At 46.8% G+C, this 26205-nt stretch overlaps 2 protein-coding genes across 2 annotated transcripts in view; both read left to right on the top strand.

Moving 5' to 3' along the window:
* Positions 1-26205, top strand: part of CD247 (CD247 molecule) — a 76859-nt gene that overhangs the window by 11522 nt on the left and 39132 nt on the right. The gene's annotated exons all lie outside the window — the stretch shown is intronic.
* LOC309799057 (V-type proton ATPase subunit e 1-like) lies at positions 8665-9141 on the top strand. The gene has a single exon (XM_082612087.1). The coding sequence runs from the start codon at positions 8705-8707 to the stop codon at positions 8948-8950; it is 246 nt and encodes an 81-aa protein (XP_082468213.1). The 5' UTR covers positions 8665-8704; the 3' UTR covers positions 8951-9141.

Genomic DNA, 26205 nt, shown 5'->3' on the forward strand with positions numbered 1-26205 from the left:
TAATTTTCATGACAATTTCTTGATTTCTTTAGTTTGGAAAAAACACATCTGTTTGTTTCTAGCTATGGCTCTAAACATAAAGCCTCAGACTCAAAGCTGATCTAATTGCTGGTTGGTTTCAGACCATAGCTTCCTCAGAAAATTCCTGTCAGCCATTTTGAAGAGCACAAAATGGCTCCTCTGTGCCAAGGGATAAACAGAGGATTTGGCTGCTACGGGATTTTAAAATTGGGGGTTGAATATTTTGCAGCAGCATTCAAGCCTGGAGTAATTTCAACTTAAAAAAGAAAGAAATCTAACCTCAAAATTGGCTAATCATCTCAGATTCAGTGCAGAATAATCACCCAAGGAAGCAGGTATTGTGCCCCTGGGTCCTCTCTAGGGAGTCCTCTCTATTGTCCTGGATGCTTTCCGCGTAGAGTTCCTTCAAACCCATGGTCTTTCTCCGAGTTTGACCCTATGACATTATCTTTCTCTCCCATCACCTTCATTCCTTTTCCCTGAAGGTTTTTAAAAAATCCTTTCCAAGGGAATATACAAATCACATGTAATGGGATTTTGAATTATATAAATTCAAAATAATGCAATACAAAAACTTAATAAGGTCTCAATTTATGTGCACTATTTACAATAATGTGACTCTGATTTTGCATTTATTCCTGTGAGAAATTAACTTGAATTTTGCAGAATAATCAGGAATGCTCCTCTCATGTAGTGTAACTACTTCATAATCAGAAGGGGCCTGTGGTAATATTGTGATTAGCAGAGGTGGGCATGGGGGATGCTGTCAGTGAGTTGTACTTTCAGTGATAAGAACAGTAGACGGAGCGTCTCGGGAAAGATCTTCTGTGACCCAAGGATGTTCTGTGACCTTGCTCTGGTATGACAGAATCATGGAATATATGAGCTGGAAAGGATAGATACCTTCAAGTTTTACTCCTGGATTTTACCAAGGAAGAAATGGTGGTCCAAGAGATGAATAAATCAGCCAAATGTCATGTAGCAGAGTCAGCTCTTGAACCCAGGATTTTTGATTCTCGCTCCACTTATCATTCCTCTGGGCCACCAGGCTGCCCTGTTGTAAAGGAATGGTGTTTCCTGAGCTGGGCACTTGGGTCTCAGGTGTGTGTAACGAGGCCTCACATTGGAATGGCAACTGCAAGAGGGCTGCGGTTGGCTGGACCATGTTAGTTCATCCTAGCCATGAGGCCCTGACGGTGGCAGACTGGCCACTTCCATGAGCAGGGGGACAGCCTTCAACTATTTCAGGAGGTGGAAAAAAGCACTGGGTCATCCCTACCGTGAGGAAACCCCGGATAGGGACAGTTGATACTGCTGGGGAGCCTCATTTGATCAAGTTCCCATTGTTTTTAAGTTTTTTGCCCATTAATGCCACAGGCCCTGACCTGCCCACCTACAAGACAACAGGCTGTCTGAGGGCCTTGGTTCACAGGACCTACTCTCCTGAAGCCTCTGGGAGAAAATAAAGTCAGCATTCCTCCCAGAATCCTGTCAGGAGCAAGGCAGACAGTGGACAGGCAAAAAGAAAGCTAAATAGCTAAACACACACACACACACACACACACAGAGCCAGAGTGCTTTTTATTGGTGTAAAATAAAAGTTTAATGAATGAACAACTTACCCAAATTCCATATATTATTAATACATATAGGTTCAGAAAATGCCTTATGTATGTAAATTATACCTCAACAAAACTGCTTTTTAAAAAAGAAAATATCAGCCACATACAAGGGGACCTTCCCCTGCTAGATGAGGCCCTTGGAAAGTTTTGTGGAAGAGAATATTATAACAACACTTAACATATACTTAGGAGAGTGTTATCGAATCATTTAGTAATGCAAGGGTTCATTTTCTAATTCAGCTATTTTCATGAGTGTGAATTTTCACTTATTGGATTATCGTAGCATAGACAGACACGTTTAATTTTCTTAAGGAGGGATGTGCCCAGATTTTCCTGTCAGTTGTTCACCAATGGGCGACCTCCCTGGGGTGAGCAGGATTGACCCCTTGGACTTGGAAGAATTTCCTTTTAAGAGCTTTGTGTGATGCGGCTCTACCTGGGTGTCTCACCTCTCTGCCTGGCACCCCACTCATGACTAAGAGAGACAGATAAATTACCTCTTTGTGCAGATAAATCAATGGCATCTTAAACATCTCTGCTGTGACTGCCCCGGGGCCATGGTGACCACAAGGACAGTGACCCACTGATCCAATGCCCTGGCGGCCAAACTCACCTCTAGTCATGACAGGGCATCTGTTAGGTTAATCTAGCTGGAGAGAGAAGACTAAAACCAGTGAGAGAAAAATCAGGTAATCTTTCTGTGAGTGAATAGGATATGTTTTAATGATACATTTCCTTGTCAGAAATATTATCAGAGGTAGAAATAAAATGCAGAGCATAGCCGTGCCTTAATTCATCCTAAATGTATTTTCTGAAGAAGCACTATTACATGTTGGTGCTGCACCGTGATAAATCCCAGTTGCTGTGCTTGGAGAACTCACAGTTTCGAGGGCTGGTAGATGTATCCGAATAGTCTGGTAAAATGATATGAGCTGCAGTAACAGTTAACACTTGTTGAGAGGAGCTTGTTGTCTGTGCTGTTTACATGCATTAGATCAGCTAATCCTGTGGGACTTTTATTGGTGTCCTCATATGCAGGTGGGGAGCTGAGACCCAGGGGTACAAAGCTAGCAGAGCTGGACTTTGGCCCCAGTCAACCTGGCCCCCACTGTGAACCATATTGCCTCTGGGTGCGGGATCAGAGCCTACATTTGTCATAAACTTAGAGGGCGGAGTTGAGGTTTGTTTGCCACAAAAAGTTGGAAAAGGGCAGATCTGGTGTTAGGAACAGGATGTCTTCCCTCAGGAAATCAGGAAACACCAGCTAGGGCTCTTAGAAGTCCCCTGCCCATCCCCGGAAACTCATTCCCCACCCTCAGGATGGTTCTGGGATGAGAGCCTGGGGGCACCTTCCACTCATGGCCCTTGGGACTGAGACACGTAGCCCACCCCCACTCCAGGCCCGGTACTGACTTGCCTCCCTGGGACCAGCTGCTCACATGAGCCAACCTTCCTCATCTAAAGGAGCTGACTCCTAAAGGCCTTGTTCACTGAAGTTTATAACAAAGGGATTGTTTCCCGAACTGTGTTCTGCAAGGTAGGAATGCTGTACCACAGAAAGAGGGGACGGAAGTATTGGAAATGCTAGTCTGAGCGAACTTAAGGAAGGTTTTGTTTGTTGTAGTTTCACTGCAGGACTTGTCAGAACCGTCTCTCTGCAGATGTGCCTTACACATCCCCAGGAGGAAGAGAGGGGGATACAGCATGCAGAGCTGTGCTAATTGATTTGACCCCATTTGGCATTTATTTTTTCAGGGAACCCCTATTAAATGGCTTATGGAATACAGATGGAGAAAAGCTCAATGGAGGACTATATTGAGTGGTTCAAAATGTGAGGGCCATCAGAAAGCTAGGCTGGAGGAGTAAAGGGATGCACTTTGGGGTCAAAGGATTTGAATGGGTAGGACTTAATGCAAAGCAGAGGAGAGGAAGACACCCCAGGAAAGGGAAGTATATATCAAAGGCATGAGAGCAGCATGAGTGCAAATGCCCAGGTAAGGGCTTAGAAGCTCCGTCCCTTTTGAGCAGCTCTGGTGCCCTACTCACACCTCCATGGCAATCAGGACAGGCAAATGATTGGGGGGACATTTGGGGGCACTGATGGGCAGGATTGTTCCAATGAAAAGAGGGGCCAATGATAGTTTACTCTTCTTACATAACCTATGTATTAAATTCTGCAACAGAAACTCCCAACAGCAGAGGAAAGTTTAGCACGTCCTTTGTAGTGGGTGGTGCCTGTTCATACCGCGTTGGCCTCCCCCTCAGCACCTGGCCTGCCTTCCAGCTGTCGCCATCTGCACCTCTTGGCCCGAGGCCTGGCTCTGGCCCTGGAGTCTGCTCCACCCTGTGCACCTACAGGCTGCCAGTGCAGGAGAATTAATGCCCTGCTGGAGCAGCCCTCAGCCAGTGACTGAATTCTGACCCCAAAGGCTTTGCCGTCACGTGTGGTAACTCTGCACTCCCTGTTCCATGCTGTTTCCTCGAATTTGCCAGCATGATGAAGCCCTGTTGTTAACAGGGGTAACTAGCCAATAAGGCTTCCTTTATTGAGTTCCTTCCTGTTCCTGCCAGACTCCCGCACGTATTTACAATATCCATTTCCTAGGGCTGCTGTAACCAAGTACCACAAACTGGTTGGCTTAAAAAGCAGATATTGATCCTCTCACAGTTCTGAAGGGTAGAAGTCCAAAATCAGTGTGTTAGCGGGGTTGGTTCCTTCTGAGAGAGAGGATCTGTTCCATGCCTCTCCCCTAACTTCTGGCTGTTTCCTGGCAATTTTTGGCACTCCTTGGCTTGTAGATGCATCACCCTGATCTCTGTCTCCATCTCCACATGGCCCAGTCTGTCTTTGTGTCCAAACATCCCCTTTTTATAAGGACACAGTCCTATTGGATTAGAGCCCACTCCAGTGACCTCATCTTAACTTGAGCATCTGCCAACACGTTATTTCCAAATAAGATCACATTCACAGGTACTGGGTAGGGGGAGGGGGGATAGGACTTCAACCATCTTTTGCAGGGCACAGTTCAATCCATAACACCTACCAATGCTTCCTGGGAACATCTCCCAAATAAAGTACCTGTATTCCAATCTTTGTCTCAGGGTCTGCTTCTGGAAGAACCCAAACAAACTAAGACACCCTTTTGAAAACGGTACCTTAGGGGTACAGAGAGATTGTGAAACTTCCCAAGCACCATGTAACAAGTCCCTTGCTGTAATTATGATTTGAGTCATCATTTTAATTTCTTACCTAAATACAAGAAGATACTTCTCAACCTCTCCTAAGACTATCTGGAAGAGTTGTTTCTATCATGGCTCAATTTATTTGTTTTGAACACTGATTGTCATTCTCCATGATGTGGCTCAATGAGGAACGGAAAGAGACATGTTAAAGGCACCGGGGTCTTTGCCATTAGGTATCTCTAAGGGAAGGACACTTCTAGCTCAAGGCATAGGTGTTCGTCTCCAGCCTGGTTGACTGTCAAGCTCCCGCTGAAGTGACTGGTGTAGATGCAGACTGTGGGGTTGCTGAGGCAACTTGGTCCCCTCCCTCCCCCCGGAAGATGGAATAAACATGTCAGAGGGGAGGGTGCTTCCCATCTCAGGAGCACCGGGGTTGCCCTTTAGAAAAACATTGCCAGCACATTCTGCAATCTCGAAATGAATCTGAATGGTAATTCAAGAGGCAAGGCTTGTTCTGGATTTTGAGACAGTTCTTCTACCTGCTCCAGACCCTCCTTTGCCAAGCTCCATCTCGACTCCACATAGCAGTGGTCTGGATGGCAGAGGGACCCTGACAGGAGGAAGGGCTAGGGTGGCAGCTGTGGCTGGCACCTCCTGCCTTCTGTATGGTCTCCTTGGCTGGTGAAGTAAGAACAGACGAATTTGCGTTTCCAGGTCACAGCTGCCGGGGGCCCCGGCTGTGAGGCAGGGTGGTTCCAGTTCAGTTCTGAGTCAAGAAATGCTTCAAACATGTTCTTCTTGGCAAGAGTCACCAGGAATTGGCCATTTCTCTGTAGCTTTCTGCAGTCCATGAGCATTTGAGAAACCGGATGAGGGCCCTGACTGCAAGGAAAGGCCTTGTGAGCGTGTTTTAGTTAAGAATAAATTTTGACTCTAGTGAGACATGCTTGTTTACAAACACAGGTATGTAGACCAGGACTAGGGATGACCTTGATTTTCTCTGCTGTTGCAAGAAGATTGTGTGTGTGTATGTGTGTGTGTGTGTGTGTGTGTGTGTGAGGCGGGGGGAGGGAGAGGGAACTAGGAGGCAGGAAAGGGACAAGAAAATGTATTAAAAGGATATTCAGGGCTTCCCTGGTGGCGCAGTGGTTGAGAGTCCGCCTGCCAATGCAGGGGACACGGGTTCGTGCCCTGGTCCGGGAAGATCCCACATGCCGCCGAGCGGCTGGGCCCGTGAGCCATGGCCGCTGAGCCTGCGCGTCCGGAGCCTGTGCTCCGCAACGGGAGAGGCCACAACAGTGAGAGGCCCGCGTACCGCAAAAAAAGGATATTCATGGCAAAGAAAGTAATTTCTAGGATTCCTTTTCTCTTCTTGCTAGCAACCAGCACCTCAGGGAGCTCTGGGCTGTGGGTGTGGGCGGTTGAGAAGGCCACTCTGTGAGGTTCACGTCGTCAGCAAGGAGTCCTTGCTCAGCTGATTTAGGAGAAAGGGACCACATCCTGAAGCAGAACAGTCTTCATTTATTTCAGATTCTTTCCCTTGTTGCCAACTTTCCATTTCCCTTTACCTTCCATCTCTAACGATGTTTATCGCGTGCCTGCACGCACCTGGTGTTTCCACCTAGGGTCCCATCACACAGCCCATTCAGTCTTACGACAACCCCGTGAGGTACTCGGCATCAGTGCTCCATTTTATGGGTGAGAACACCAAAGCTCTAAGGTGCTAGTCTCAGGACTGTCGTTAGTAAGTGGTGCCGCCTAGGTTTGATGCCTGCCATTCCCAGGGTCCTCCTGTGCTGTGCTCCACCATGAATACGACTGCAGGAAGAGGGGCCATCAGAAGACGGGGCTATGGTGTGGGATGCTGAGAGCAGCTCTGAATCTCTCTCTGGGCGATTAGGGTGCTCCTGACCACATGTCTCCCCATAGGCTTTAAGACAGACCTGCCTCAGGCTCTCTCCCTGGGGCACAGGGACAACCACCAAGCCACCTGCAGCCCATACCTCCTGCCAGCAGCATTTGCAGTTGCTCAGGGCCCACCTGCTGACGTGTGGTAACGGGGTTGATGCAGTTGATCAAGGGCTGCTGGTAAACACTTCCTGGATGTTCTGAATGGGTCCACGAGTGGTTAATCCTAGGAAAGGCCTGTCCTCTGGCCAAGTCCCTTCCCCAGGGCTAGCTGGTCATGACTAACGTGTGGCGTGGGCGTCCCTCACATGGGGAGGATGGTTTCTCAGACTCTCCTCTGTCCTTCTTGGTGTTGCTCAGACCCCATCTCTGCTTTGAAGCCTTTGCAGCCCACCCAGCCTGCAATAATCCCTCTCTTCACTGAACTCCTCAGGCTTTCACCGTCTGCCCCTCTCAGTCAATGGTGAAGAGCATGGGTTCTGGAGTTACACTTACTGGGTTCAAAGTCTACTTTCGGTACTTTCCAGTTGTGTGTCCTTGGGGAAAATAAAGGCTTTCTGGATCTGGGGCTCTTCATGTGGGTAATGATACCTACCTCAGAGGGGTTTAGTGAGGAACAAAGTCTTTAATGCATGAAAAGTGTTGGGCTTGGTGTGTAGCACATGAACACTTGATATACACCAGTTCGTAAGATTAGTGCCCTGGGCTGCCGTTGATTGCTGACTCACATCATCATTCAACTCTTGTATTATTAATTAACTTTTTATGTATGTAGTTACACGTTGCTTTTCCAACTGAAAGATTCTGGAGGCAAGGACCCTGACATTGTTTGTGTTCTTTTTATGCCTAAAGTGTTTACCATTGGACTCTCTCGAATGAAACCCAGTGGTTAAGCAGAGCTAAGCAAACTTTTTCTCCAAAGGACCATACGGTAAACATTTTAGGCTTATGGGCCACAGGTCTCTTTCACAACTCCTCAACTCTGCTGGAGTAACACAAAGCAGCCATGGAAGGTATGCAAACCAGTAAGCATGGCAGTGTTCCAAAAAACTTTGTTTACAGGCAGGCAGCTGCCCAGATTTGGGTCGTAGGCCATATTTTGCCACCCCTGGTTAAGAACAATGGGATAAGAAGTCAGATGCTTGGGTCCAAATCTACCTCCACTACTTCGTATGCCTGGTTTTCCAGCTCTGCGTCTGAAAGGAGGCCCTGTCTGTAAGTGTCTGCCCACCTCGCCTGATCCCAGCCCATAGTACCAGGGAGACGCCTGAGGTGCCCTCCTTAGGCAGCTGCACAGCCGGAGTGGGTGGCTGGCTCCAGTGAACAGATAACACAGGTGTGAGCTTAAAACAAACAATGGCCTACATTTGCTGGGGGAGTATCTTCAAGGTCAATAGCTCTCTCACTAAAGTGAAATGGAAACCCCAATGTGATTCGGCTGGCCTGAGTGATAAATGCACTTGTTATCCTCTGATTCGCTCTGTTCACGGAGAGTTTAGCCACAGGAGTTTCTATCCTCGGGAACTCACAGCACATCACAACACACAGCTTAATTGTCCTCATAATAATTCTGCTCTGCATAACAAGCCTTTACAGGCAAGGGGTGGGGGGCAATTATGAGAAATCACGTGCGTTAGAACTGCTACCCGTGCTTCGAGCTCATCAGATACAAGTTAATTAAGAACACACGCACGTGTATAGGCCACCTCTCTAATCTTAAATTCAGGTTATAATAAAAGGATGGCATATTCTATTTTCAGCCTTCTTTAACCCTTGAAATTGTGTTGATTTTGAAAGTAAACATCCAGCATCCTGTTAAGTTAAAGAAAGACAAAAACAGATGAGAATTATAGAGCAATCAGAGTCTGGCCCAAAGTGGTATGAATTATTGTAGGACAAGAAAGCATTGGGACTTCCGGTGGGACCAAAGTGAGGCGGCGAGGCAGGGGCTGGCACCTCTCGCAGCAACCATGGCACATACCGGCCACACGGTGCCTCTCATCGTGATGAATGTGTTCTGGGGCTTTGGCGGCTTCCTGGTGCCCTGGTTCATACCTAAGGGTCCCAACCGGGGAGTTATCATCACCATGTTGGTGACCTGTTCCGTTTGCTGCTTGCACTTTTGGCTGATTGCACTTCTGGCCCAACTCAACCCTCTCTTTGGACCACAGTTGAAAAATGAAACCATCTGGTACCTCAAGCATCCCTGGCCTTGAGGAAGAAGACCTGCTCTCCAGGGCTCAGTCATTGAGATCACAAAGAAAACTCCTCTAGATGCAAAATCACCTCCATACCCGGACCACCTTCCCTGAGTCATCCACTTTGGCCGTCAGCTGCCTTAAACGTTCACACAACATTTGAATATTTATTCTACAGAGCAGTATTTTTTCCTGTCACCTTTTTTTACACTTTGGTGAATGATGTGCCTATTGAATCTAAAGTGTGCTGCCTCTATAAAATCTTTATGTAATCTTCCGAGATAGAAAGTGCTGTTCTTCTGAGAAATAACATTACTCTGTCCTTGGGAACTGTGGATCTGAGGATGGCTCCTGCCTGCTTACAATATGAGAATCAGCGACGTGTTTAAAAAGTGTTACAGGACAATAAAACTCCAGTGGGGCAGTCAGTAGGAGAACATATTCAGAGGGAAAATCTGTCCCACCAGAACTATACCAAAGTATATTTTCAGGATGAATTTCTTATTTCCGCCCTCTTTTGGAATTAATTATTTTTCTGCTTTCTATGGAGAAAAAAAAAAGAAAAAAGAAAAGAAAGCATTGGGTGATGTCAAGATCTCATCATCGGGAAAATGGAAAGCTACATCATAAACATAGTCTGCCTAATCATCCTAAGCCTTCTCATTGTAAAGGATGTATTGTCTTCTCAGAAGCAGTAATCTCCTTTGGGACATGAGTAAAATAAGTTGAATTCAGTTTCCCTTTCATGATATAATGAGTATTTCTCCAGTGCAGCATAAGAAATAGAATATCACCCAGGAGAAACTTACATAGGCAGTGATAATGTGGAAGAATCTAATGAGGAAAACCCACATGCCCCATGGAGGAGAAGCCCTCTGTGTGTGTGATCGTCATCTTGTGAGTGCTTCGATCACACTTTATAGTTTTGCCAAGTGCTTTAATGTAAATTACTTCATGAAAAATTCACATCCCTTTGAAATGTATCGGTTAGCCCCCTTTTATTGGTGGAGAAGCTAAAGTTTAAAAAAGATAAGTGATTTGCTCAAGATTAGTTATTGGTAGAGCTGGAAATTGAATTCCATTCTTCTGGGTCCAAATCTAAGTTCTTCTCCCAGAAAGTTATGTGTGGACAGGTTGTAGGTATATCTGTGGCCTGGAGCAGTGGCATGAAGCGGGGTGAGCAACCTTATAGAAAAGAATACACTCAACTAAAATTTGCCTATGAGCTTCCATTATTACACATACTTTCATTTTCTATTTATTTTCCTCTTAGAGGTCAAATTTTCCATTCCTGATTTTAACCCAAAGAAGGGCTAAGTAAATTCCATGGGCCACTCTTGAAGAAGGCAAACTGGAAAAAATATACAATGCCAAATGACTAGCCTAACAGGGTGTGGACACCTTGGTCACCACTAATTCTTGTACAGTTTAACCCTAGTGACAACTTTGCAGGAACAAAATAGCTACTATTCTTGATGTTTGGTCTCCAGGTATGTCAAATACCTTTTGACTGAGTGCTCGGAGCAGGGCTTTTCAACCTCTGCACTATGACATATAGGGCTGGATAATCCTTTGCTGTGGGAGGCAGTCCTGTGCACTGTAGCGCATTTAGCAGCATCCCTGCGCTCCACCCACTAGACGCCCGTAGCACCTCCAAGTTGCGATAACCCCAAATGTCTGCAGATGTTGCCAAAATCCTAGGGGGCAAAATCTGCCCCTGGTTGAGAATCGATGGATTAAAGTCATCATTTTTGTGGGTTAATCACACATTGATGGGTTAGGCCCTGATGGACAATCTAGTCTGACTTCATTTTGGTCATTAAGTTGACCAGCACAGGAGGCTAGCAGTAGATCCATTGCTAATCACTTTCCCCGACAGGGCTGTCCTGTGAGAATGGCTTTTTGACAGCTCTTCCCAAGGGCAACAACTATAAATCATGGAAAGCAGCCACTTGACATTGGGTATCCACAGTTGGCGAGTGCCTCCTTCTGTCTTCCATTTGCATTTCCATCCAGACTGTGGGACTGAGGGAGGTGAGTTTCAGCAGGAAGTGCAAAGTGCGTAGATTTAGGAGCCAACCAGACCTACATCGAAATTCTGGCTTTATCACTACCTAGCTAGGTGACCCTGGGCAAGTGACTATACCTCTCTGAAACTGTCTGCTCCTTTATAAAATCAAAATAACTCTACCTACCTTAAAGAATTTGGGAATTAAAGAGCTCAGATGGAGCTAGGCACATAGTAGCACTGTAATAAATATTTTCTATTACTATAAATTAAAAAAGAATGAATGCCTGAATAGATAAAGTTAGAAATGTCAAATGGAGTGTCTACCAGTGGCCAGGTCTGTCTGGGCTAATCTCAAGTGTTTTCTGATGATCTCTGAAGCATGCGCCCATCTCGAGCTCCCTCAAGGCCCTCTCTACCTGTTCCCTCTCCAATGTCCCTGTTCCTCTGACTCTTGAGGGACCTGAGTGTTCCAGAACAAATGGTCGGAAAGGTGTGGATTCATGTAGAAATATGTCAAAGCATTGTTGGTTTTAGAAGCTGATCTGTTCTGGGGTGTGAAAAACAACCAAAGTCACTAAGCCACAGAGGGACAGAAATGTGAACAGATGGGCAGGTGGGAAGGTAGCTCTTCACCTGAGCAGCAGGGAAGTTGCTGCCCTGGCCGGGGCTGGAGGAGAGACTGGAGGACAGGAAGGGTGGCAGAGAGCTGCCATGGCCAGGATCCCAAGGCCAAGCTGCTAGCACCCATCACACATCTGCAGCAGGGTCTATACTAGGCACCAAGGAGAAAGGGCCAGACCCTCAATAGAATATTTGGTCAGGACAGCCCTGGGTAAAACGATAAAGGAGACTTTTTTAGTACCATCTCTCTTCCCCTCTGCATCATGGAATTTATGCTTGGTAAAGAAGCTAGGAGGGCTTCCCTGGTGGTGCAGTGGTTGAGAGTCCGCCTGCTGATGCAGGAGACGTGGGTTCGTGCCCCGGTCCGGGAAGATCCCACATGCCGCGGAGCGGCTGGGTCCATGAGCCATGGCCGCTGGGCCTGTGCGTCCAGAGCCTGTGCTCCCCAAGGGGAGAGGCCACAACAGTGAGAGGCCCGTGTACTGCAAAAAAAAAAAAAAAAAGAAGAAGAAGCTAGGAGATCTCCTTTGTCCTAATCCCTTTAGTTCACTGGCCCTAAGAAAGGAGGTAGCAGAATCATGAAGCTGGTGGTTGAGCCAGAAAGATGCTGGAGGTGGAATTCAGGTCACGGATGGGGTTCGGTGCCCCTTCTATAGGGAGTTCTAGGTTTGTTCCAATTGACAGTTTGTGGTTCTAGATCTTCAGCCCAGGATGGACTCCTAGCCCAGTGTTCCTTCTGCTCTGCCAGGCTCCTTCCCCCATCCCTGTGTCTTATTTTAACTCTAAATTCTAGGACAATAGGTATCCAAGGGGATCAGTACTTTTTCCAAATCAAATACCAACAATATTTACAACCTTTGTGTCCTTATTTACTTGATGCTGCCCCTAAAAGTAGTAATTCACCACCAAGAAACGTTATCCTGTCCTAGAATACTAAAGAAAATGAGAAATAAGCAAAAGATGACTTGGAAGTCAGCAATTCTACTGCATCCTATTTAAAATTGGATGGATTTTAATACCTGCTTTTAGAACCTACAACACACACACTTTTATTTATTTTATTTTTGGCTGTGTTGGGTCTTCGTTGCTGCACACGGGCTTTCTCTAGTTGTGGTGAGCATGAGCTACTCTTCGTTGTGGTGCACGTTGCAGTGGCTTCTCGTTTGCGGCACACGGGCTCAGTAGTTGTGGTTCGCGGGCTCTAGAGCACCGGCTCAGTAGTTGTGGTGCACGGGCTTTGCTCCCTGGTATGTGGGATCTTCCCGGACCAGGGATCAAACCCGTGTCCCCTGCATTGGCAGGAGGATTCTTAACCACCGGGCCAGCAGAGAAGCCCAACACACACACTTTAAAACACAACATTTTTCATATTTTAATGATTACAAGGTCAAAGCATACTTATTGTGGAAAACTTAGTAAATATAGAAAAGAACAAAGAGAAAACAAAAATTTAAAAAAATTTTGCTACCAAGACTCATTAGTATGTTGGTGACTATCCTTCGAGGTTTGAATATGTGCATTTAGTTTTGTAACTTTTTTTCACTGAACAATAAATCATAGCCATCTCTCCTTCTTGTTAAGTATTTCTCTATATCAATTTTAGTGCCCATAGAGTACCATAATTTATGCCACCACTGCCTATTGTTGGACATTTAAATGGCTTCACATTTTGATGCATTATGAACAGTGCTGCTGTGGGCATTCCTGTGCATATATCTATATCCACATTTGGGGTTAGTTCCTTGGAATAAATTCCCGGCAGTAGACTTGCTAGGTCTCCCCTCCCCTCAGTGTCCCTGCTTCCTGGAGCCTGACTCTGGTGCATTCATGGGCCCAAACTTTGCATCACCCATCTTCCTCATGAAGCTTCCTAAACTCCAGGCCTATCTCCATCTGTTGGAGATCTCACGTGTGACAGGATACACATCACACCCCTCCTGGCCTGCTCTCCAAAGGGCAGAGCTGATGGCCATTTGTAACCATGGTGGTCAAGACCAAGAAGGGTTTCTCTTCCTCTCCTTATCAGTCAGACTTCTCCTCCATTCCCCACTGACACCATTATCATCAGACATACTTCGTTAGGAAAAGGAAGGGAAGGCAGAAGCTGTGGAAGAGGAACGAGAGAATGGAAGAGAATTTGCAAAAAATACAGCAACAGAGTGACGAGTCTTGGCTCTGAAGACAGACCATCAGCATTCGAATCCTGCTCTGCCATATTCTAACTGTGTGACCTTGGACATTTAACTTAACTTCTCAAAGCCTCAGCACCTCTATCCATAAAATGGGTGCAGTAACACCTATCTCATATGGCTGTTGTGAGGATCCAAAGATGTAACCCGTGTTAGCCCTTAACCCAGGGGCGACACTGAGAAAGAGCTCAACTAAGCAACATCTGTCTCTCTTTTTTTTTTTTTGCAACTTTTTTATTTTTTATTGAAGTATAGTTGATTTACAATGCTGTGCCAGTCTCTGCTGTACAGCAAAGGGACTCAGTGTTACACATATAGACATTCTTTTTTAAATACTCTTTTCCATTATGGTTTATCCCAGGAGATTGGATGTTGTTCCCTGTGCTAGACAGTAGGACTTTGTTGCTCATCTATTCTAAATGTAATACGTAGTTTGTATCTACCAACCCCAAATTCCCAGTCCATCCCTCTCCCTCCCCCCTCCCACCTTGGCAACCACAAGTCTGATCTCTATGTCGTAACAGCTGTCCCTTGATGCTTACTCTATGAAGCAGAAAGGGGAAAGCTGGAGAAGGAAAGTGGAAACTGGAAAGAAAAGAGAAGAAAAATTAAGAAAATGGAGGGAGGGGAGGCAGGAAAGGTTTGAGGGTGGCAGTGGAATCATTTTCACCTGCCCAGAAGTGGAATATGTATGGAATCCAAAAAATACCCAACCCCTTGCCTCCACCTGCCATTCCCCATCGCCTTCCTCTCTGCCCCCAGTAGACCCCATGGCATCCGGGGAACGAAGCCTTCTGTAACTGTGGGACCTGCTCCTCCAAGCTGACACCATGCTGGGTGTCCCTGGGCAAGACCGCTGGCTCAGCCTCCTCCCTCACACCCACCTGCAGCGGGGTCCCTTTGAGATGGATTTGAGTGTTTTCTCACATCCCACTTAGGGCAAAATGAACTTTCAGTTCAAAAAGAGGTTTTGGGGGGATGTGGTGTCTCCCACCTGGGGCTAACCCTGGCCAGGGAGGTTGTCGATGATTTGAAGCTGAAGATAACAGCCTACATGAAGGGAGAGGAAAATTCCCCTCTCTGCTAGTAAGAGGCTTCACAGAGCTCACCAGCCTGTTGTTTTCTTGGTGTTTCTTTTTTTGGTTTTTTTTTTCTTCATACACATCAGCTTCTAAATTTTACAAGCTGTTGCCTACCTTTATCTCTGAAAGCAGTGGAACATGCTGGACTCAGAAAAGTAAGTGACAGTGAACCGGAGAATAATGGATGGGGTGATAGAGGCAAGGTCTCCTGCTTTCCTCAGCGCTATGAGGGTTAAGCCTCTCTGTGGACAAGCAGCCTACCCACGATGACTCCTAACCTGCTCACCTCTTCTTTCTCTCCTCCCCTCTCACAGATGTGGAATGTGACAGTCTTAATGCCTAAGACAGTTTTAACGGTATGTCTAAATTCCGCACCCCCCTGCCATTTTTTTTTTTTTTCGGTACACGCGCGTATCACTGTTGTGGCCTCTCCCGTTGTGGAGCACAGGCTCCAGACGTGCAGGCTCAGCAGCCATGGCTCACGGGCCTAGCCGCTCCGCGGCATGTGGGATCCTCCCAGACCGGGGCACGAACCCGTGTCCCCTGCATCGGCAGGCGGACTCTCAACCACTGCGCCACCAGGGAAGCCCTCCTGCCATTTTTTATTGTGGTAAGATACTCATAAAACTTACCCCCTTAACCATTTTAAGTAGACACTTAGTGGTATTTGTATCACTGTGCAGCTACCACCATCCATCCATCCACAGAAGTCTTTTCATCTTGCGAAACTGAAACTATACCCATTCAACAATAACCCTCCCTGCTCCCCTCCCCCCAGCTCCAGGCCACCATCATTGTACTCTGTGTCTCTATGAATTTGACTGCTCTAGGTACCTCATATAAGTGGAATCATACCATATTGCTCCTAGTGTATCTGGCATATTTTACTTAGAATAACGCCCTCAAGAGTCACCCATGTTGTAACATGTGTCAGAATTTCCTTCCTTTTAGAGACTGAGTACTGTTCCATTGTATGTATATATCATATTTTGTTTATCCATTCATCTGTTGGTAAATACTTGGGTTGCTTCCACTTTTTGGCTAGTGTGAATAATGCTGTTATGATCATGGGTGTACAAATATCTCTTCTAGACTCTGCTTTCAGTTCTTTTGGGTACATACCCAGAAGTGGAATTGCTGGATCATGTGCTAGTCCTATTTTTAATTTTCTGAGGAACTGCCAAACTGTTTTCCACAGTGGCTGCAGCATTTTACATTCCCACCAATAATGCACAAGTGTTCCAATTTCTCTACATCCTCATCATACTTGTTATTTTCTAGTTTTTGATAATAGCCATTTTATTTATTTATTTATTGGCTGTGCCATGCAGCATGTGGGATCTTAGTTCCCCGACCAGGGATCGAACCTGCACCCTGCAGTGGAAGCACCGAGTCTTAACCACTGGACCACCAGGGAAGCCCGATAATAGCCATTTTAATAGATGTGAGGTGGTCTAAATTTTTTTTAAAAGGAAGAGAAGCCAAAGCTAGGATTTCAGAATTTATAAATATCGAATAAAATATACTATTTAAAAATGACAAGTTAATTTAACAAATTAATGAGTTAAACACATAAAAATATAATAACTGCCTATATAAGTTCCTTCTGAGATGTCAAAGGAGAAAAGAGAGAAGGAGAGGGGAAAACAGAAAGAATGGGAGAAGAAAAATTCAGTAAAATGGAGGCAAGATGAGGAGAAAAGGTGAAAGGGCTTTGAGGGCAGCATCTAGAATAACCTTTTTGGCATTGTGAGGCCATTGGCCCTCCAGATGCGCCCCAGCCCTCCCGCACGTATGGACGTATTTTTCTGAGGGACATGGATTGCTTTCTGCAGTGGTTCTCTGTGCTGGGAGGGACACAAAGATGAGCAAGCTACTGTTCCTTACTTGGGCCAGAAGGTCAGAAAAAGGGGGTGGAGATGGGTGGCATCTGGTGGCTATACCGGCTCTGCGTCCCACGCGGAGAGGCCGGCTTCCTCGCTGGGTCTGCCTGTGCCAGTACCCCAGCGTGGGCACAGATCAGAGGCAGGGCTGGGTGGCATTCAATCTTGTGTTTCATGCACTTTTAAAGCCGCTTTTGAAGGAACGAATGCATCACGGTTCTTTCGTTTCAGGGAAAGCGCCTGTGAGAGAGCAGGAGGTGGGGAAAACTCAGAGCTGGGAGGGGCCGCCCTGGGCTTTGGTCCAACAAAGCCGCCGCTGCCCAGCAGCTGGGCTCTTGCCCTTTGAAAACCGATCAGCCAGGAACCCCTCGGCCTCTTTCCCTCGGGCCAGTCACATCACATTTTACAGATCTCAGGAAAGAAGACCCAAGTCTCTGTCCTCTGGGTTTGTGTCTGGCATCCCCGACGTATCAGTTTTCTGGGCAAACACAGGCTCTAGGTGAACAGCAGCATTTTGCTTCTCTGGTCCCTGAACGGGGTTACGCTTCCATGGAATTCCACGACCAAACCAGACGAATAGAAAGAAAATGAGCAGAGCCAACTAAGTAGACAGGGCATTGCTGGTGTCCCAATGGGAGTGTCACCTGTTCACAAAGCAGGCAGGAAATCTTTAATTAACCCTGTTTCCAGACACAAAAGCCCGTGATAACATTTTATCCTATTTGAATACGTATCTTCAAAGAAGGCTATGTGGGAGCCCTTTTATTTTTGTTATTGGACTGCTAATTTAACACCATGTATATTTTAAACTGTCCAAGAACACAAAACCTGTCCCTATAAACACAGAGGATGGGGGAAAATCCATCTTGGAACTCTCCCTTCTCTCTTCCATTTTTATTCCACAGTGGCACATTCCTCTTGAGAAAATCCTGCCCTGGATTTTTATTAGTCTTTTGTAGGCAGTCAGGTATTAAAACCTCACAAATCCATTATGTGCTTCTCAGCCCTGCTTTTCAAGTTGCTTCTCCACGAGGTGTGGACTAATGAAATGGAGGGGGAAGCAGCTGCTTTCTCCCTCTTAGAAGAGGCTGAGCCCAAAGACAGACCATCCTTCAGAGACCCTCAGGGCAGGCTTCCTCCCTGTACTCACCATATTCTTGCTGCCCCAAGTTTTAATTTAGAACTATTTGAATTACCAGAATATGCTCCCATGTGTGGCATAAAAATATGCCTGCACCTATAGAAAGGGATATATTGGTTTTGCTCCATCAGAGAGGGTCTTTTTCTATTTTCTAAAAAAATCTCAAGATTACCATTATGTCATCTTAGCAATGAAATTGTTTTAAAATTTTTGTTAGTCATATGCTAATAATATCTAATATTATTCTAATATCTAATAATAGAGCCGTATTCTGATTTCCACTTTACAAGGCACTCTCATAGTATTATCTCGTCAGCGCCTCATCACAAACCCTTTGAGAGAGGGATTGTCATTCCCACTTGACAGATGGGGAAACTGAGGTTCTGGGTGGCTGACTGAGTTCCTTAAGGGAACACAGCTAGAAAGCAGTATTGTGGGACAAGGACCTGCATCTTCCAGTGCCCGGTCCAGTGCTCCTTCCCTTTGGCCCTGCTGCCTTGTCACAAAAAACACTCGATAAAGCGTTGTTGGAAGGATGGTAGGTCCGACTCTGTGAGATTAGTGACCCCTTTGGTCAGAACGGCCAGGTGTGGTTATGAGTTTGAGCCTGGACAAAGGCACCAGGCTGAGGCTGCCAGTGGGTCCTGGAAGCTTCCTGTGCCCCCTCACAGTGGGCGCCCAGGAGCACCCACCTGAAGGAGGGGTGTTGATAGCCTAGGGCTGGCCTCCACAGAGATGCCTCTTTCTAACTCATTCAAAAGTGTACGAACAGCTGGCCGTGGCCTAGCGTTAGTGGTCAGAGCTCTTTCACAAGGTGGGAGGGGGCTTTCCTGTGATGACCCTCTCAGTAGGCGGTAGGTCCCACAAGCCAGAGAGAAAGGATGTGGTAGCAGAGACTGGCCTCTGCAGCGTGGGAAACAGATCTGCATGCCATCGGAGGGGTGCCTGCCAGACTGTACGCTCTGCCCTGAGCTCAAGTCGGGCGCTGGATGGGGGCCTGGGCCTGAGGAGATCGGGGCTCTGGTCCCAGTTCTGCCACTGATCCCTTTCCGTTTTATTTCTGTATTTCCGTTGAGACAGTATGTTCACAGAAGCAGTCTCTGTTGAGTCCCACCACAACCCTGTGGAGTTGGCCCGTGATGCTCAGAGAGGTTCAGTGACTTGCCCATGGTCCACAGCACTTTGGCCCCCAAGGCCAGGGCACTTGCCACCTCCCTTCGTTGTGTCTCAAGAGCTTCAGTGATTCAGGCAGGTCCTATGTCCCTTCTGGATTGGATTTCTCATATGAAAAATGAGGGAGTTGAGGCCAGAGTCTGCCTGCCGATGCAGGGGACGCGGGTTGAGCCCCAGAGGGCTCGGTCTCCTCAACTGGCGCTGTAATTGATAAGTTAAAGGTACTCGAATGTTGGCTAGCTGCTCGATGGGTACAGCTGTGGGGAGTATTAGATCAGATTGGGCAGCTCAGAAAGGGCCCAAACCAGGGCTCACCCCAGGCCTCTCCCCGCCCCCATTTTAGCTACTCATCCACCTTGAGGCCAATTTGGGCTCTGCCCTAAAGGACTGTGGCAGCACGCGTAGGAGAAGCCACTTCCCACTCCCCGCCACCCCACCTCCCCTTCCCAGGCTCTCTCCCAGTAGAAGAGACACAAGGCCTTTGGGACCTGAGTCCAGAAGGATTCCTTAAAGTCACTCCGGCCCTCCACGATGCTGGGAGGCCTGAGGCCCAGGCCTCCCTGGGCTGCTGCTTCCATAGCATCCGGGTTTCCTCTGCTGCCTGTCACAGCTCCCCTCTCTTAAAGGTCAGCACCCGGCCCCAGCCTGCAGGGGCTTTGCTTCTGGTGAGGGCAAGAGACGGGAGAGGGATGTGGGCAGAGGAGGGGAAGGAAGGGAGTGCCAAGCCACTGTGCAGAAATGTGTTTGGGAGACACTCACAGAGGAGAGAGGCTCACTCAACCTAGGTACGACCAGAAAGTCAGCGTCTTGACAACCAAGCGGCCTCTTGGCTGTCGGTGGGGAGGACCCGCCTGCCTTCTTTCTTTATCACCATTACCTGTAGGAGCTCAACATTTCGAGAGCACAGTTCTGAAAGATCACGAGAGAGAGGAGATGTCGTTTTGACCCCTTCATCCCAGAGCCGTGGGGGATGGGGACTGAAGCTGCTGTGGGTTCAAGATCATCCTCAAGTCAGGGGACTTTTCAGGGGAAGGCCTCTAAATCCTGCTGAGACAGTTCAGAGCGCTGAGCCTCCTCCTAAGAGGGGTCCACGGGGTGACTAGAGCAGGTCCCCAGGGAAGGGGGGTGCGTAGGTTGCTTAGGCAGGGCTCACACCCAATGAAAGGTACAGAGAAGCCTGCTGCCAAAGGCCGGAAACCAACTTCAGTGGAGGCCTGGGGGCTTCCCTGGTGGCGCAGTGGTTGAGAGTCCGCCTGCCGATGCAGGGGACACGGGTTCGTGCCCCGGTCCGGGAAGATCTCACATGCCACAGAGTGGCTGGGCCCGTGAGCCATGGCTGCTGAGCCTGCGTGTTCGGAGCCTGTGCTCCACAACGGGAGAGGCCATAACAGTGAGAGGCCCGCGTACCACAAAAACAAAAACAAACAAACAAAAAAAAATGGAGGCCTGGGGTCCTTCTCAGCACCCAGTATAGGGCTTTTCCCCACCTGCCCTGTGCCTTAGTATCCCCTGTAAAATGGCCAAACAGGATTTCCTGACGAGCCTCATGGGGCTAAATGAAGTGATGATCTTGTGATTCCCTCTGCTTTTCTGGGAGAAAGTTGGGACAGTGGTGCCATTTGTGATGTGTCTCCATCTGGAGTACTAAGTAAGTATTAGTTCAATAAGCTATTTTTTCTTTTTCTTTTTTTTAAATGTATTTATTTATTTATTTGGCTGCGTCAGGTCTTAGTTGCGCGAGCTCTTCTATGCGGCGCGAGGGCTTCTCTCTAGTTATGGCACATGGACTCTAGAGTGTGTGTGCTCAGTAGTTGCGGCACGCGGACTTAGTTGCCCCGTGGCATGTAGGATCTTAGTTTCCCGACCAGGGATCGAACTCTCATCCCCTGCATTGGAAGGTGGGTTTTTAACCACTGGACCACCAGAGAAGTCCCTCAATAAGCTATTTCTTAAGCCCCTAATGCTCAGTCCTGGACTGCATCATGAACTTACTGCATCTATCCTCAAGAAACTTAGGGTTTCAGAAAGAAATAAGACATTTCACACAAAATAATCAGAGCAGTAATTCTGAATTTTTCTTTCAATCTCAACCCATGTTGGATGACACTGGAATGTGTGCTCCCCGTGGCCTCACAGAAATCCCAATCTCACCCTACTCCCAACTTTCTCCCCTGGTCAAGAAAACTTTTGGAAAGCAAATAAATGAAAATGATTTTAACATAGGCATAATTTGACTCCACTCTAAATTTTGTAATAGATGTAAGTAAGTTATTTCCAAGTTTTTGTATTCTATCTATTATAAATAACAATGTTCTTATCACACCTCTTAATGGATAATGGTCGAGAACCAATGCACTAGGCGCTGAGTCTCAGGCAATACTATAATTGTGCTTTATACCAGCCTTATTGTTGACTTAAATATTCACATAAATCTTACATGTGAAAACAAGCTGTAGGTTGGGGTATTTTCACATTATAAAAATTGCCAAGAGTGCCTGATAAAAGCCAAATCTTTTTATAACAAAATAAGTATATATTTTATGGGGAACACAGATGCATCTTCACGTTTGATTTGAAGCAGAGGGGGTGGAAGAGTTAAAAGGTTTCAAAAGGTCCTGCTTAAACCATTCTCTAAAATGTCTCTATTTTCTCTAAACTTACCTGAGAAGAATATTCCACAGTCACCCTTGTTTTCATGCTCCAGAGCCTAGTGTCTTAGGTTTAAGAGGTTCCAGACTAAACTTTTAGAGCTGGGAGAGATCTCGAGGTGGCTCATTGTCTGGCTGAACAGGAAAAGACCTCCAGCGGTGATGGGGGGCTTGACTGGGGAGGGTGTGGTCTCCGAAAGGTGAAGCAGCACTATAGTGGGCACAGCTGCTACGGTTTTCTTTGTATATTAAAGACTAGGGTGGGAGGCTTCCCTGGTGGCTCAGTGGTTAAGAATCTGCCTGCCAATGCAGGGGACACGGGTTCGAGCCCTAGTCTGGGAAGATCCCACATGCCGCGGAGCAGCTAGGCCCGTGAGCCACAACTACTGAGCCTGTGCATCTGGAGCCTGTGCTCCGCAACAAGAGAGGCCGCAACAGTGAGAGGCCCAGGCACTGCGATGAAGAGTGGCCCCCGCTTGCCACAGCTAGAGAAAGCCCTCACATAGAAACGAAGACCCAACACAGCAAAAATTAATTAATTAATAAACTCCTACTCCCAACATCTTAAAAAAAAAAAAAAGACTAGCATGGGTTTGTGTCAACTTTTTCCAGCTAAATTAATCCTTTTTTCTTTACTCTATTCCACTCTCCCAGCTGTTTCCCTTTGTCATGCCCCTACCAAAACTTCTCCAGTTCTTCTCCATTTGGCACACGTTGAGAAGTTCTAAACCAAACACCAAATGTTCAGGGAAATGTGAGAACTGTGTTTCTTTGACTCCAGGGCAGGCTTGTGTCTTAACCGTAGGACTACCCTGACAAATCACCCTTACCTGGCCCAGGTCTACTATCTTTTCAGATCCATTGGATGTCTGCCTAATTGGGTCTTGGCCTGGGCTAGGACTGGGGTGACAGACCACAGGGCAGTGGCCATGGAGTAACATGGTCCAGCCAGTGCATGCTTTTGGATTCTGAGTAGCCTCTCAGCATGGAGTTAGGTGTTTTGGTTTGAGGCATGGGAGACAATGGAGAAGTAGAAAACGTGGCTCCACAGTCAAGAAGCTCACTCCCAAATGGGCAAGGCAAGACCCAGGGTCAAGAGCAATAAAGAATGTAGTCATGACAAATGGCTTGGTGCAGAACAAGCATTGATGTTTGCAGGCAACCTTGACTGATTGGTAGAACCTGGATCCGTGTACTGACAGGAGTGGGGAGGGGTCCCGGGTGAGGGATCAGCTGTGGTCCGGGCATGGAGGGGGCAGGTGTTAGTGAGGCCGCACAGAGGCAGACCTGGCTGGGGGGAGAGATGTGGACAGGGGACACAGGTGGAAGGTTGTGTGACCAGGGTATGAGGCGCTGAAGCCACATGTCAGCGGGGGGAGTGGGAGTAGGGGTGGGAGGTTTGCAATGTGATGCCAAAGCAAAGCAGAACTTCTAGGCGGGTTTTGAAGGGGAAGGGGAGGGAAGGGGGGCGTGACCACCAATGGGCTGCAGTGTATGGCGGATCGAGGCAGATGTGTCACATCATGTAATTGCCACCGTCTTGTGGTCACAGAAGCTTGGTTGTGGAAACTAGATCGGCAGATCTAGGGGGGCCTTCGAGCTAATCGAGACTGACCTCCTTTTCTTTTGATTTCTTTCTGGTTTAGTTTTCATTCCAGTTAATGCCCCTCCCCTACCATTTTCAAAGTCATGCATATTTCATTTAGAAAATGTTTAAAGTACAGAGAAGAATAAAGAAACAAACAAACCCCAATCATTATCCATCTTTGTAGAATAATCATTGTTACCAGCGTCACTGATTTCTTTCCAGTCTTTATTTTTATGCACTTGCTTCTTTACATGGTTGGGATTAAACACTATAAATAATGCAACTGTCCATTAGCCATATGGGTTTGAATATTTTTAGTGACAGGGTGTTTTAAACCCTTTTAGTGACCAGGATCTCATTACATCTTTAAGCATACTATGCCTTTTGAAAAGAGAGATAGTTTTAAAAATGTTTTTCCATTTATGAAGTAATATATGCTTACCTAGAAAATAATCGGAACTTAAAAGCGTAAAAATTTTAATCATCTATAATCCTATTGTCCAGAAATCACCTAACCTATTGTTGATATTTTGCAGTATTTCCTCCTAGTATTATTCCAAAATAATGTGCATTTTAAAAACAAAATTGGAATCACCTCATACAATTTGGATCTTGCTATCTTCATTTACCGTAGCATACAAGTTTCCATTTTCTGACAGTCGTGAACATTATATTAACCTAACATTTATTGAGTACTTGGAAGAAACAAGGCCATTCAAAGCATTTTATATATATTCACTCATTTTAATTTTCACAACAGCCCTTGAAGATAAGTACTATTTTTCATTCCCATTTCACAGACAAGATAACTGAGGCACAGAAGGTGGGATTTGAAGCTGGACATTCTGACTCCACAGCCAGCACTCCTGCCCACCATATGGCCTCTCCAACCCGTTCTCAGCAAAGCTTCTTCTGCTGATCAAGTACACACACACACACACACACACACAGTGTGTGTGTATCATGGAAACTCTTTTCCATGAGACAGACTTTCAAATATTGAAAGCATCTCTGAGGTCCCCAAGTCTTGCCTTTGCCAGCCTTAACATCCTCAGCCGTTCTTCATGGTTTGAAAGCCCTTCACCATATTCCCCTTCACTCAGGCAGGTCCAAGTTCTTCTGTGTCCCTTTAACTGGGCAACTAGAAACAAAAGTAGGGCTATGGGGTAATCTGCTCAAGGCTGGTTGCAGCCAGCCTCTCAACCTGTGTGTGCTGGACACTGGACACCTGCCAGTGTAGCCAGAAGTGCATTGGCTTTTACGTATAACACCTGAACTACCATAGCAGGGTGCTTTTTCCAAATCCCTCGGCCCCTCACAGCTCCATGGCCTGGCTTGTCCAGCCTTTTGATTCTTTGCCTGGTCCTGCAGAGCACATCCCAGAAGAAAGACATCTAGGGATTTACAAGGGCCTTAGTGTGGCTGGACTGAGAACTTCCAGGACAACCTGGCGGGGATCAAAACGGCAGTGTCTGGCCGGCCTGGGTCAGTGGGGCGGGAGGGGAGACCCAGATCTGGCGGCAGGGCTGGCAGCTGGCCCAGTACCACCTGTGGTTCTCCAGACGGCTTCCCAAGAAAGCATCAGCAGTCACAAGAGCCGGTCTGCGAGAGTCTGAGTGGGTGGGAGGGGGCAGTGAGGAAGGGGTCTTCTGGGTGGGTGCTGGTACGGCACAGATGGCACATCCAGTAGGGCCCTCCCCCTTCCCTGGGTCTGTGTGAGAACAAGAAATGCAGCTTCGCTTGCCTGTCACCTGGCACTGAGTTGAGGTTGGCGTCAGGACTGGCTCCAGGTAAAATTGCCAAGATCATGGACTTTGTCGTTAATACCTTTTTCCCTTTGGGGTCTCCTGGCCTGGTCAGTCCTCCTTTCTCTCAGGGTCCTGATAGAGGAGGGAGAGCAGTGTGATAAACAGTTTCATAGTAAGGCATTCACAGTGCACAGAAGCTTAATGTGTTACCCCTCTCAGGGTCATTTCCATTCTATCAGAGACCTCTTAGAGACCCAGATGCCTCCATCTGAAGGTATTTTCTGAGAGGGGACTTCCTGCTGGCCCTCAGATTACAACAGGGTGGCCAGCAGCCTCTTCATCTCTGTGCATTAAGAACAAATATACACACCCGGTAGTGATCCTTTATATCCTTGTGCCTTGATTTCCCCATTTGTGAGATAAGGATAATAATGCATCCCTCATAGGGTTTTCTGAGAATTAAATGAGATGATGCAGGTAAAGCTCTTAGAATTAAAGCTGGAACATAGTTAGCTTTTAATATATGTTAGCTCTTATTATTACTGAGTTATTAATTTGATTATAAAGCAGCTTCGCATTTCTTGTGCCATTTTATCCTTACGACAACCCTCTGAATTTAGTTTTATTGCTCTGATTTTATAGGTGAAGAAAGGAAATCACGTATGCAGCTAAGTAAGAGTACAGCAGAGCTGAATGCTCTCTGAAAGGGTTGTTGTTCATTTCCCCTGCTCGGCAGGGTTTAGGGAGAGCCCAGGGGCACAGCCCTGGGCCTGGTACCCTGGAGGCACAGAGAAGCCCCAGAATCAGAGCCCACCTTGGGGAGCTCACCGGAATCTCAGAGAAAGTGCCAGCAGCCTGGGAGAGCTGCCATTTCAACCCATAATATTGTACTTAGCAGTGAAGCTTCACTTCTAACCAGCTCCCTGTCTTCCGAAGGGGGGAACCAGGGTGGCTCTTTCTGTTCCAAACACATATAAAATAGAGAAAATAATATAATGAGCTGTCTGTACATATTTCAGTATGTATCTCTAAAAGTTAGGGACTTTCTAAAAAAACATAACCACAATACCATTATCCTACCTACACGAATTATAATTCCTTAATATCATCAAATATATGGTCAGGGTTTAATTTTCTTCAATCTTTTTTTTTTTTTCCTTTTTCAGCATTACAGAGTGTTTGTTTGAAG

The sequence above is a fragment of the Mesoplodon mirus genome (genome assembly GCF_964341445.2).
Source record: "Mesoplodon mirus genome assembly, chromosome: 3".
In the NCBI taxonomy this organism is placed as follows: Eukaryota; Metazoa; Chordata; class Mammalia; order Artiodactyla; family Ziphiidae; genus Mesoplodon; species Mesoplodon mirus.